The 13,971-nt window shown below is 41.4% G+C and overlaps 1 protein-coding gene across 1 annotated transcript in view; it reads right to left on the bottom strand.

The window, feature by feature from the left end:
* COL6A6 (collagen type VI alpha 6 chain) overlaps positions 1–13,971 on the bottom strand; it is a 104,522-nt gene that overhangs the window by 79,760 nt on the left and 10,791 nt on the right. Inside the window, exons 6-7 of the mRNA XM_023540035.2 lie at positions 13,283–13,858; positions 10,407–10,976 (exon numbers count right to left, since the gene is read on the bottom strand). Coding sequence (XP_023395803.2) covers positions 10,407–10,976; positions 13,283–13,858 — 1,146 coding nt within the window. The remainder of the gene's footprint in view (positions 1–10,406; positions 10,977–13,282; positions 13,859–13,971) is intronic.

Raw genomic sequence — 13,971 nt, 5'->3', positions numbered from 1 at the left:
AGAAAAAATTATCTTTGTGCAGTCAGTTTCGAGAAACAGAAACTCCCACTTCAGACTAGAAGCTGTATTTTAGGGTAAATTGTTATTATATAAACACTCTTCCAGCCCTTTTCCATGGCAATGCTGATAAGATGGGGTCTAAGAATGTTTGGAAGTTCTTTCCAGTTTGGAACATTTTTGACTCCCTAGTAGCACAGTGCAGTGCTTAAGAGCTCAGCTGCCAACCAAAAGGTCGACAGTTCGAATCCACCAGCCTCTCTTTGGAAACCCTATAGGGCCGTTCTACTTTGTCCTATAAGGTCAAGTAGTCAAAATGTTACCCGGATTTGCAAATCATATATCAAATAAACTTCAATCAGTTTCTATTACTGGCTTAATATGATTTTTGTTTTAACAAGTCATATGACACATAACTCTTCATTCAAGAGTTTTTAATTGGTTAAAAACTCCACCCTTCTCAGGCAAACTCAACACATATGACTTGCTTGGCAAAATAAGAAGTGTTTATTTTTAATTTCCCTGTTTATATCAGCAGTTTTTCAGATAATCATTGTGTGGAAAAACGTCTGCCCACATTACTTGGCCAGCTGGACACACGGGCCAGTTGGACATTTGCAAGTTTTTTCAACCAAATGTCAGTTTCAAGCCTTAAAACTAGGGCTGGTAACTTGATTCATTTTTAATGAGAGAAAACTTTGGTGAGGGAAAATAAAAGCCTTACTTGATAATAAATTTTCACCATGATATTCAAGGTAAATCAATGTGTTATCAAAAAATTTGCAAGATTGGTCTTCTTATTTTACTAGACAATCTCATCTCAGATATTCAGAAAGTGAAGAGAAAAAAGACAGACAGAAGGGACCCTCAGAATGCACCCATTCCAAAATTCCTCTTGAGCCCATAGACTCTCACTTCTATCTTGAGATCAAAAGTCTCACTCCTGAACAAACATTGTTCAAACCTTTGAACAGAGAATCATTCAGTGACCAAGATATGTTACTGCCTTCAAGGTAAATAGATTCTTGTGGGGGAAAAAAAATCTGCAGAAATGCCTAAATGACATTGAATGACCCTGGGAAAGTATTTCAACTTTTTATCTAGATTGCTGAAATTACAAATGCTACCTAAGAAATGTTCTGGTGTTTATTGGGCTAATTCAAATTGATAAACAATTTGCTAATAATGTAACCAAAAGGATGTTATTTGGGGAATGAGTCCAGAATCAGCAGCCATGTGTGTACGTACAATTAGAGAAAGACCTATTCTGATCAAGTGGACTTTCACCTAACAGCGTTGAACACTATGGAGGCGCTTGCCCATAAACCAAGATCCCTTCAAAGTTTCAGAGCTGGAGACTTCCATGACAGAGGTTATGTTTTAGAGCAAATCTGGCAGTGGTGATTAGAATTAACTGGAAGCAGGGATAGCTTTGAAAGCGAGCCACAGGGAGAAGTCTAAAATTAAATTTCCAAAGAGAAGTAAGGAAAGATTGAATTGGAATAGAAGAAGTGGGAATAGAAAAGCGGTGATGAATGGAAGAGAAATGAAGAACGTAATCTACGGGACTGGCTATAAAAAGCTATAGAGGGTGACAAAAAACTAGTGCTCTAAGCTTTTGACTAGTCTTCAGAAACAAGCAGTGTGGGAGCCTGGAGGAGGGAGGTCTTTGATTAGGAAGTCAGAAAGTTTGGTTTCAGTCACGTATTGGTCACGACCCTGTTACTGTGAAATAACTTTTGGCAAATCATTTATCTTCTCTGGGCATTGATTTTCTTGTCTATAAAAACACGATTATGTATTTTAAAATAAAAATACAAAAGAACAAAAAACAGGGGATTGGACCAGACGGTTGCAGTCTCATGGCTCCATGCCAGGCCCAAAAGCTGGTTCTAATGATACGACTCATAAATAAAACACATAATTAGAGTTGATGATGGCAAAGTTTTAGTACTAGCAAACAGTGTCAAGTGGCCAGGATATAAGAAGACTGGAGATTCTTGAGAAAATACCTTAAAGGGGAAACTGAGGCTCTTATTAGCTGGAATGGTAGAAAAATTTGTTCGGGCCCTTCGAAAGGAATATCTTAGATGAAAAAAGGGGAAGAAAGATCTAGAACATATAGCTAGGTACTGTAAGAGACCCAGTTTAAATGCTTCTCAGATTTGCTTGGTTTTCTTTCTCTCCTCTTGGTTCCCTTCCTCCTCTTTCCCCAGGGCTTGGGCATTTGTCCAATGGACAGCACCAGCTGCCACCACCATCTGGTCTACCAGTACTGCGGGGGTGAAGGCCAGACTTTGACATGGCCTCCATGATGCCCACAGTAGTAAAACTACAGTTGCTCTCATGCTCGCATCCAGCCCAGCTGAACTCATGGAGGCTCTGTTCCCTCCACCACTTCAGCCCCAGATGTAGTGCACTGCAGGTCATACAGCTTCCCAAAGGGGCTGGATAACATAACCCAGGAGGGTGGGAGAGTTACTCTCCATAAAACTTTGACCAATGAAAGGCAGGAGATGGGGAGGAATTGGCAGGAAAATCCCATCCTTTCTTCCCTGATGGAGTGTTCCATGCAGTTGCTCTATATGGCTTCTCTGGCAGTGTCTCGTATAACTAAGATACCAGTTATGCTTTCTTAAGAAGCTGTGGATAGCTTGGTAACACATGGCATTGCATTTATTTTCCCACCTTCCCTGCACCACTTCCCCTCCCTTCACACCTGCTTCCCTGGGATTGTAGCTCCAATAAAGGATTAACACATAAACTTTGCTTTAAGCTCTGTGTTCTAGAGAACCCAACTAAGACAGAAATCTAACGAGATCCTCATCAAGAAAAGTTGGAAATTGCCATGTTTTGTTCCCCTTATATTTCCCACATTCCTTAACTCAAATCCTGAGCTTCTCTTTATCTTACTTCATCCTAATCAGATTGGCCTTTTGCTTAATCTCCTTTTTGATTCATCTACACATAATAATAATGGAAACCCTGGTGGCGTAGTGGTTAAGAGGTACGGCAGCTGATCAAAAGGTTGGCAGTTCGAATCCACCAGGCTCTTCCTGGAAACCCCATGGGGCAGTTCTACTCTGTCCTGTAGGATCGCTATGAGTTGGAATCAACTCAAAGGTAATGGGTAGTAGTAGTATCCATAATAATAGATGCAAAATATGAGAAGTGTTCCTGATTCTTTCGCTACCTAAACATGGCTCCATGCTAAAAAGGTCTTTCACAATGCTGAAAATTTCCTGATGTCCCCTCTAGGTGGGCAGAGTAGACAGGGTCAAAGACATACCAGAAACGTAAGCACGGATGAATGTAAGCAAACAGATATTGGAGTTTAGTTGCTTCAAGGAATTTGGTGTATGTTGAGACATTAAAGATGAATACAGCTTTGAAGTGTTGTGTGGTATGATGGATTGTTTTTGTGTGTCCTTTCTAGCCATGGTCTTATAACTTCCACCCAAGTGATTGGGTGGGACCGTGTGATAGGGCAATTGTGGCCCACCAAAGGGATTGGTCAGTTTTGCCATCCTGCTGGGCTTGAAATGAGCCACCCCAGAGGCCAGAGAGAGAAGAAGATACAACCACCACCAAGGAAGAATGGCCAGGAGCCAGCACGTCCTTTGGACCTGGGATCCCTGCGCTGAGAAGCTCCTGGACAGAGGGAGCTAGCTGCAACCTTGAAGATGGTGAAAACTGGCAGCAGAGACTCTGCAAGCACACCTGGAGCGAGGCTGTCCTGGTGGAAGAACTATATCCCTGAGTGTTCCTGAGTCTGAATTGTAACTGTTACTTCCCTGATAAACCCAATAATCGTGAGTATTGTCTGTGAGTTTTGTGTGGCCATTGCAATGAATTATCAAACCTGGCAGAGAAGTAGAGAGTGTCATGGGAGGGACTGCCAGGGCCAGAGCTGGTAAGGATGGTGGGAGTTGGTAAAGAGGAGGCATATCTGACCTCTGCCTCATAGGAATCATCTTGGGCTGTAGGTCTTGATTCTCCTCTCCCCTTGTAAAGTTAGAGGAGGTTGATACTACCTCCACGCCATTTTTACATGTTGCTAAAATATTTAGTTTGTAAACGAAGAAACTCTTGGTAATTATCCTTCTGTGAACTAACCCCATTACTCCACACAGGGGCAGATTAACCAGTAAGCAAAGTATAAAAAAACTAGTGGCACAGGCTTAATTGTGCTTGGGCTTAACTGTGCTTACTTACTAATCTGTAGTGCCCAATTTCCCATAGATTTCTTCACGCCTTTGGTGTGGTGAAAAACAGGTGAAATTGTGTACTACGGATTAATAAGTAAGCACAAGTAAGCCCGTGCATACCTTGCTTATTGGGTAGCCATCCCTGACTCCCTGCATTTGCATTTGTAAGATTACTTCCAGGAACCCTCTGCAGCACTCTGTGATAGCAACTCGTACACACTGAACATTTACCAGGCACTTCTCATTCTTTATCTCATTCTTTATCTCACGTATCTGTATGAAATGCAGAATAAGTAGAAATGTTTTACTTACAGCATTCATTTCCAGAAGAGGAAATTGAGACTTACAAAAGGTTGCCTGAGACCTCACAGTTATTACATGGCACACTTGGGATTCAGATCCAGGATTGCCTAATTTTCCCTCCTGTATAGCCTGTGGTGATGATAGGTCATGCGAATTCCTCCTTCTGTTACTAGATTGTGCTGGTGGGAGCTGACAGTTTAGCGGTGTGTAGCTTCCTTAGGGAGCAGCAGTTTATGAGAACAATTTCAAAGATACAAACCCATAATGTCTTAATAAGCTCCAACTATTAGTTAGTGAGGCATGGCACTTAGACGCTAGTTCTTTATAATGTCAATACAGATACCCTAGACAACTACATCAAGAAAACAGCCAGTTTAACAAAAGAAAATGGGCTGGAGTCAGACAAACAGGTTTCAAATTTGCTTAATCTGCTACTTACTGTACTACTGTGGCCAAAAACTATTGTGGCCAGGTGATCAATATTCCTTTAAGGCCCAGTTTCTTCACTTACAAATGGGGGGAGAAATACAAGCTACGCAGGGTGTTGGGAGATTTAAATGCGATAATGCATTTAAAGTGTTTAGGGCACCATGCTCGACCCCTCGTAGAGGCTCAAGAAACATTGATTCTTAGCACTGCCCTCATATCTCCATGTGGGTGACCTTCCTCTCACATATATTGAATCACAGTGTACAATTAGAGAAACTCTTAGAGGTTATTTAATTTTACAGATGAGGAAATTAAGGCTCAGAAACAGTGTGATTTCTCCAAAATTGTACATATTTTACTAAGAAGCAGATCCGGGTTTTCAGACTCTAAGCTCAAGAGCCCTGGTGTTTTAATGGTTAAGCCTTCACCTGCTAACCGAAAGGTTGGCAGTTCAAACCCACCAGCGGCTACATGGGAGAAAAATCTGTTTATCTGCTTCTGTAAAAAATTAAAGCCTAGGAAACCCTATGGGACAGCTTTACTCTGTCACATGGCGTCCCTATGAGTCAGAATCCACTCGACATACCTAACAACAACAAGCTACTCAAGCTACTGTCTTATTCCTTTAATTTTGAGTTTACCGATTACGAAGAACTGGCATCCCTTAATATATTTGTACATGCCTTTGAAGCATTGTCAGCATTCATTCCAGCCCCATCGGTCCTCAGCCCACAGCTTGGCTACAAACGCCTCACATTCTTGATTGTTGGAGTAATGATTTCAAGTTTATCTTAATATAAAGTACTTTTCTTATTTTTTGTTTCATGACTGTTTGCTTTAAAGATAACTCACTCTCTACTTGGAGCGTACATTCCTGTTTTTGACTTTACACATGGTTTTCTCTCATTCTTTCCAGGAGAGGCTAGATGGTTCCAAGATAATCTTCTGGTTATTAATTGGAAATAAGTATTTCATATGAAACAGGAAATTAACATGGAAGGTTTGGTTGAGGTACACAGACAACAGATGACACACTGTGAAGTATGAGGAGATCATGAAGCAGGCTTGACAAAAATATAGCCTCTAAGCAGTTATAGGACTCTTAACCTTTAACTTACATGCAGGTTTGCACTAGGAGTTTAAAAGAACATTTTGGGGAAGGCTGTTTATATACAATCAGTGCTCTCTCTCTTTCTCACATATACATTTCCTTGTTAAGTCAAGAGAAAGGGGTTTTCAGAGATAACTTGGGGTCACCTGATCTTTGACAAGGGTCCAAAGTCCATCAAATGTGGAAAGACAGTCTTTTTAACAAGCGGAGCTGGGAAAACTGGATGTCCATCTGCAACAAAATGAAACAGGACCCATACCTTACACCGTATACAAAAACTAATTCAAAATGGATAAAAGACCCAAATATAAAACCAAAACTAAAAAGATCATGGAAGGAAAAATAGGGTCAATGCTAGGAGCCCTAATAAAAAAAAAAATACACGGCATAAATAGGATACAAATCATAACTAACAATACACAAACACCAGAAGATAAGCTAGATAACTAGGATCTTCTAAAAATTAGAACACTTATGCTTATCAAAAAAAAAAAAAAAATTTTTTTTTTTTTTTTTTATCAAAAGACTTCACCAAAAGAGTAAAAAGAGTACCTACAGACTGGGAAAAAAAAATTGGCTATGACATATTCAAAAAGGTCTAATCTCTAAAATCTATAGGAAAATCTAACACCTCTACAACAAAAAGACAAATAATCCAATTAAAAAATGGGCAAAGCATATGAACAGATACTTCACCAAAGAAGACATCCAGGCAGCTAACAGGTACATGAGGAAGTGCTTGCGATCACTAGCCATTAGAGAAATGCAAATGAAAACTACAACGAATTACCATCTCACCTTGACGTTACTGGCACGAATCAAAAAAAAAAAAAAAAAAAAAAAAAAGACAAACATTGGGGAGTCTGCAGTGAAATTGGAGCTTTTATGCACTGCTGGTGGAAATGCAAAATGGTACAAACATTTTGGAAAATGATATGGCACTTCCCTAAAAAGCTAGAAATAGAAATACCATATGATCCAGCAATCCCACTCCTAGAAATATATCCTAGAGAAATAAGAGCCATGACATGAATAGACATATACATACCCATGTTCATTGCAGCGTTATTCACAATACCAAAAAGAAACAACCTTGGTGTCCATCAGCAGACGGACGGATAAACAAATTATGGTATATACACAATGGAATACAACGACATGAAGAAGAACAATGATGAATCTGCAAAACATCTCACGACGTGGATGAATTTGAAGGGCATTATGCTAGAGAAATAAGACAATCACAAAAGAACAAATACTGTATGAGACCACTATTATAGAAACTCATGAAAAAGTTTACACACAGAAAGAAACAATCTTTTGGCTAGAGGTGGGGAGGGGTGCGGGGGAAAAACACTAGACAATAGATAAGTGGTAACTTTGGTAAAGGGTGAGACAGTACGCAATACTGGGGAAGAAAGTACAACTTGGAAACCCTGGTGGCATAGTAGTTAAGTGCTACAGCTGCTAACCAAAGGGTCAGCAGTTCGAATCTGCCAGCCGCTCATTGGAAACTCTGTGGGGCAGTTCTACTCTGTCCTATAAGGTCGCTATAAGTCAGAATCGACTTGACGGCACTGGGTTTGGCTTTTTTGGGTTTAAGTACAACTTGACCAAGACAAAATCCTAGAAGATTCATAGACACATCCAAACTCCCCGAGGGACCAAGTTATTGGGCTAAAGTCTGGGAATCCTGATCTTGGAGGGATATCTAGCTCAATTGGCATACATAGTTTATAAAGAAAATGTTCTACAACCTACTTTGGTGAGTAGCATCTCGGGTCTTAAAAGCTTGTGAGCAGCCATCTAGGATACTGCATTGGTCCCACCTCATCTGAAGCAAGGGAGAATGAAGATAACCAAAGACATAGGGAAAGACTAGTTCAAAGGACTTATGGGCCACGACTACCACAGCCTCCACCAGCCTGAGTCCAGCACAACTAGATAGTGCCCAGCTACCACTACTGACTGCTCTGACAGGGATCACAGTAGAGGGTCCCAGACAGAGCTGGAGAAAAATGTAGAACAAAATTCGAACTCACAAAAAAAAAAAAAAAAGACCAGACTTACTGGTCTGACAGAGACTGGAGAAACCGGAGAATATGGCCCCAGGCACCTTTTAACTCCGTACTGAAGTCACTCCTGAGGCTCACTGTTCAGCCAAAGGTTAGACAGGCCTATAGAACAAACAATAACACACATAGTTCAACCATCTACATGAGACTAAATGGGCACACCAGCCCAATGTCAAGGACAAGAAGGCAGGAGGGGACAGGAAAGCTGGATGAATGGAAATGGGGAACCCAAGGTCAAGAAGGGGAGAGTGTTGACATGTCATGGGGTTGGCAACCAATGTCACAAAACAATATGTGTATTAATTGTTTAATGAAAAACCAATTTGCTCTGTAAACACCTAAGCACAATAAAAAAAAAAAGATAACTTGGAAATCACTCAAGTCTGGTAATTCTAAAGAATGAGACACAGGATGGTGTGCTCCTGTTCCTGCAGAGGAAAAGCAACCATATTGGAGGGCTGTAATTTTCAGAGTTTGTTGGGAGCCAATTGATATGTTATTTCCCAATGTGCTGATATGGCCAATATAAGAAAGAGTTGTTGTGGGCTCGTTTGACTTCCTGTTCAAGAAGGCTATCTGAAGGAGGCAAACAGATCTTAGAAGGATAAAGCTGGAGGCATCACCGGATGCCCAGGGGCTGAAGACAGCATAAGGGACCATCTGAGATTGAGATATACTTACCCTCCTCCAGGGAACTCTGGTTGAGAGACTTCCTGACCAGTGTTCTTTGACAGGGGTGGAGATGATGGGGGTGAGTAGAGAAATCTCGGAAGGACCCATGAAAGGGCCCAGTTTTAGACAGGGGCTGCAAACACTGAAAACCTAAAACTTCCCTGCACCTCTTTAGCTCTTCTCCCTTCCCCAGCCAACTCTGGAGAGGCCAGAAACCATGGTCAGCAAGATGGGGGCAGGACCTGGGAGAGGGTATAGAAGTGAAAGGTAGGGAACAATGGGTAAAACCCCGACCACATATGTCCTCTTCTCTCATGGCAGGCGAGCAGCCTGCAACAGACCGGAAAAGTGGAATAACCTTGAACCAATTTTAAAGTTTTAATAGTTATGCTGGAATGGACATATTAATCACCAATAGGAAGTTCATTTATTTCCTGAAAGTAATTAGGGGCAAGGGAAGAGCTAGCCCCCATGAATAAATCAAACGGATCACCGGTAGACGAAAATGAGGTGACTTTATAATTACATTTCAGGTGTCATGCTTATTCAAGGTAGAATTTAAATATGCATTTTCTCACTTAAACCTCACAACAATCTTTTGAACTAGGTGCTACTATCGTTCTCATTTCACAGATGAGAAGATTAAACTTTGAGAAGTTAAGCATCTTTCTCAAGAAAAAAATACCTATAGAGCAGGGATCTACAGTCAGGCTGTCTGCAGGGCTGCCTCTTAACTACCTTGGAGCTTTTGTCTTCTTCATGGAAGTAAGTAGCTTTCCTCTCCTTGGCAAAAATTAGGATTACTATTTACCATGGGTAGTTAGTTATATAGAGCCAAAGCCAACCCATAGGACACCTTTATAAAAATAGAAAAAGTTAACCCTTTCTTCAATCCCTTTACTTCCATCTGTTGGAAAATGTCAAAATGTGCCAATTTTTAAGAAAATACTAACTTCTGCAGTAAAGTTTTATAATAAGGTCACAAATCTCTAGAATGTTCCCTACATACCTATACCACAGCACTCAGACACCCTGTAGGTTCTACTGCCAGGCAACTAAAATCCACTAACTAGTTCATTTTTTGAGACCCCTTCTCAAACCTCTGAAATGAACCAGACTGTAAACAATGGACATTCCCTCACACTTTCTGAAGTGGAAACGTTCCCATTCACAAGGACAGTATGCTCTCTCAGGAGAGACAGAGATAAAAAGATACATGCTCTCAAACACCTTTTTTCTCAATCCACAGATCATAAAAAAATGCTTGATAGCTGTGAAAAGTTCAAAATCCAAATTCTCCCATAAGCCCTAACCCCAAAAGACACTGCCCTGAAGCTGATTTCGACTCATGGCAAACCTACAAGACAGAGTAGAACTGCCCCACAGGGTTTCCAAGGCTGTAATCTTTAGGGAAGCAGACTGCCACCTCTTTCTTCCTCCATGATGCTGGTGGGTTTGAATCCTCAACCTTTCATTGGCAGCTGATGGCTTAACCACGGTGCCACCAGGGCACCTTTCACCAGCCCCAGAGGATGTGAATAGAGCTTGAGGTGAATGTCAGTGAAGACAGGGAGAGGGAGAATAAATATGAAGAACTCGTTAAATACTTACTGCTCTCACCCCCTGAGGTACAGACGTGGCGAACGATCCTTTTTTTGACCTTTTTTAGCTCGTCAAAGTTTTCCACTGTCATTTTTTTGTCTGCGGTCCCAGTGATCTGAATGAGCTCCTGGTCATCCACGTCCCCAATGCCCACAGAGTAGATGTCGATCCCTCTGTGTCTCAGGTCTTCAGCTGCCTGAGCCACCTCATCTTGGGACCGCCCATCTGTGAGGAGCAGCAGCACCTGTGGGGTACCTGCATTGATTCTACTGCCCATGTCGGAGTGGAAGTAATACCCCACCTGGCGGAGGGCAGCGCCGATGTGAGTGTACCCGAAGATCTGGTTGATGTTTTCAATCTGAAGTGAAATCTCCTTTTCACCTGTGAAACGCCCCAGTGGGAACTCTGGCCGATAGGCATCACTAAACTGGGCTGCTCCAATACGCACTCTGTTGTGGCTGACATCCAAGTCTTGAACAACAGAGGCCAAAAATTCCTTCATCTTCTTGAAGTCATCTGGATGAATGCTATTAGAACCATCCATGAGGAAGACAAGATCCACTTTTTCAAGTCCACAATCTACAAAGAAGCGGAAAGGGAACAGCAGCAACAATGAAAATCATATTGTTATTCTTTCTTTAACTCTCCAAAAGTAAATTCGATGTTTGCAGCTATACAGAAATGATATATCTGAAAGTGGCTTCTTGTCTTATCCTGCACAGTGGTCACATTACTTGGAGAACAAATAAGAACAAACAGCCACTCGTAAAGGCAGCCATAGGCATGGACAACTTACACATCCTTTTACAATGCTCTGAGCTTGCCTAGTTGGTCTTACGCCATCTTCTTTTCCCAGAACTGGGGAGGGTGCTACAGAAAACTTGTTCTCACCTGCTATCAAGATTTGTTCCTTCTAGAAAGCCAAGTGACTGTAGTAGCTCAGCAAGAAAAAACAAACAAAAAAGCTCACATTCATTTTGGGATTCAAAGACACAGATGGTTTGTATCATTGACTTGGCTTCCCTAATGAGTTGAGCCAATAAATACTACTCTGATTTATTAGGGCAAATTGAAGAGAGGTTTTAAAATCATGCCTTATGGCCTGCACCTGATCAGTTTTCCTCTTTATTAACCCTCTTTTTGGTGCATGTAAAAATGTCTGCTTGAGAAAAATGTTTGGGGACAAACAATGCTGTATAGTTTAGAAATGTTTCCCCTGTATTGTCAGAGCAAATACAAAACAAAAGGAATATGAAAGCATTGCTGATGAGTGAGTTATGCTTGGCGCACAACTCATGTGTGTTCCTCAGCCTTCTGGTAAGCATTATCGTTCCCTTGAATTCCCCAGTGATCCCACCAGTGACCCAAGTAAATTCTCATTTTAGCCTCAGGAAAGATTAACGGTGGCTGAGATTCCTGCAGTAGAGATAAGCAATAACCAGTAATGTGGCAAATAGATCCTTCAGGAATTGCTTAACTCATTAAATGTTTTTGCTTAAGATTCAAAGAAAAGAAATCAAGTACTCTTTTTATCTACCCAAAGGAGAACAAATGCTATGTCCACTTCTCCAATGTACTGTGGAAGATCAGTTCATTTTTGAGATTTGAGAAAGACAGATTCAATTTTAGGCACTGGCCACGAAGAGGTAAACAATTTGTCCCAGTTTTCAAAAAGACCCAGAAAGTTTTTGTTAGTTTTGTGAAAGAAAAAAAATGGTAGCTGCGTTCTAAAGACACAAAGCATAGAAAAATCAAAAGAGGTAAATAAATAATATTTTAAAAAGAACTGCACCAAGAAGTTGGAATCCTGGATTCATAGCAATTCATCTAATAAAAATAGTATATTTAATACAATACACCTTAGCAAAACTACTAAGGAATTTTGTTGTTGTTGTTAGTCACCATCAAATTGATTCCAACTCATGGCGACCCCATATGTGCAGAGTAGAACTTCTCCATAGGGTTTTCAAGGCTGTGACCTTTCAGAAGCAGTTCACCAAGCTGTCTTCCAAGGCACCTCTTGGTGGGTTTGTACCGCCATCCTTCTGGTTAGTAGTCCAGTGCTTAAACATTTGCACCACCCAGGGACTTCAAGGAATTTTAATAGGCCACAATTTCTTTCTGAACCGGAAGTATAAAACGGTAGCCAAATAAATAAGTAAACAAATGCGCCAATGAAATCTTCAGCTGCCAGAATAGAAACACAGTGACCAGGGCAAAGCAAGTCCCACTGTAATCTGCCTTGGAAACATCTTACTAGGAAAAAAAAAAAAAAAAAACCAAAAACCCACTGCCGTCCAGTCGACTTAGCAACCCTATAGGACAGAGTAGAGCTGTCCGATAGAGTTTCCAGGGAGCACCTGGCAGATTCAAACTGCCGACCTCTCGGTAAGCAGCCGTAGCACTTAACCACTATGCAACCATGGTATTCTAGGCTAGAATAGAGCATTTAACACTGGGCTTCACATTTTAAACAACCTTGTGCCATAGGAGAAGTAGGTGAAGCATCTGGGGACTTTTAGCCTGGAGGAGGAAAGACTTCAGGCGATGATGCTAGTTCTTAGGAGGAGACAGAATTCGACTTCTTGTGTAAAGAGCTGGAAGAAGAACTAGTGTATGTTCCAATAAATAAAGCCTAATCGTGAATTTTCCTTTATTAGAAGAAACGAGTAGGAATGTTGTAGAAGGTATTTCTCCTTGAGGAGGCAAATTAAATGTCCTCGAGGTCTTTCCAACCCTGAGATTCTGGAACTGTGGGAAATTCTACGAAACAATTAGTGTTCCTCTCTTCTCTCTGGAGAACTTTGTTCTGAAAGTTGTTACTTTGGTGCTCCCTCATTTGGCCCTCTGCTAATATTAGGAAAATCATAACCGACAAACCTTACCTACTTTTGAAGAGTTACAGACGCTGGCTGACACGTCTGAAAATATCCCCTTCAGGCCTCCAAAAGTCTCCACGAAGAAGTACTTGTCACTTGACCCTGCCATAGCTAACAGCTCCACTTGATTGGCGCCAGCAATCCCCACAGCTAGGACTAGAATGCCCTTGTCCCGCAATGCCCTTGCTGTGGTGTTGAGTTTATCCGCATCATGGGATTCCCCATCGGTGATCACAATGAGGACCTGGGGGACCCCCTTTTGTAGGCGGCTGCCCCGGACTTCGGTGAACATGTGGTCTGAGAAGCCTAGTGCTTCGGCGGTATAAGTGCTGCCCCCCATGGGCTGGTCACCCTGGAGCCGTGAAATCACCTCCCATTTTGTGCCCAGGTCACCAAGATAAAACAGCACCTCTGGGTCATCAGCATACTTCAGAGCACCAAACCGGACCTGATTCTTGCCAACATCGGCTTTTTTCACCAAGCCAATCATAAAGTCCTTCATGATATTATACTCATCGTGGTCAATGCTGCCAGAGCTATCAATCACAAATACAACATCTAAAACTTCAATCCGCTTGCATTCTAAAAGAGGAAGAGAAAGGAAAACTGTATAAAATTGGCTTTGGATATCATGGGAGACTTTTTAAAGCAACAAACTTTATATTTTAGGGGTGTTTAGGTGTATAGAAAAATTA

This window comes from Loxodonta africana, chromosome 27 (genome assembly GCF_030014295.1).
Source record: "Loxodonta africana isolate mLoxAfr1 chromosome 27, mLoxAfr1.hap2, whole genome shotgun sequence".
Classification (NCBI taxonomy): Eukaryota; Metazoa; Chordata; class Mammalia; order Proboscidea; family Elephantidae; genus Loxodonta; species Loxodonta africana.
This window is presented reverse-complemented; position numbering and strand designations above follow the sequence as displayed.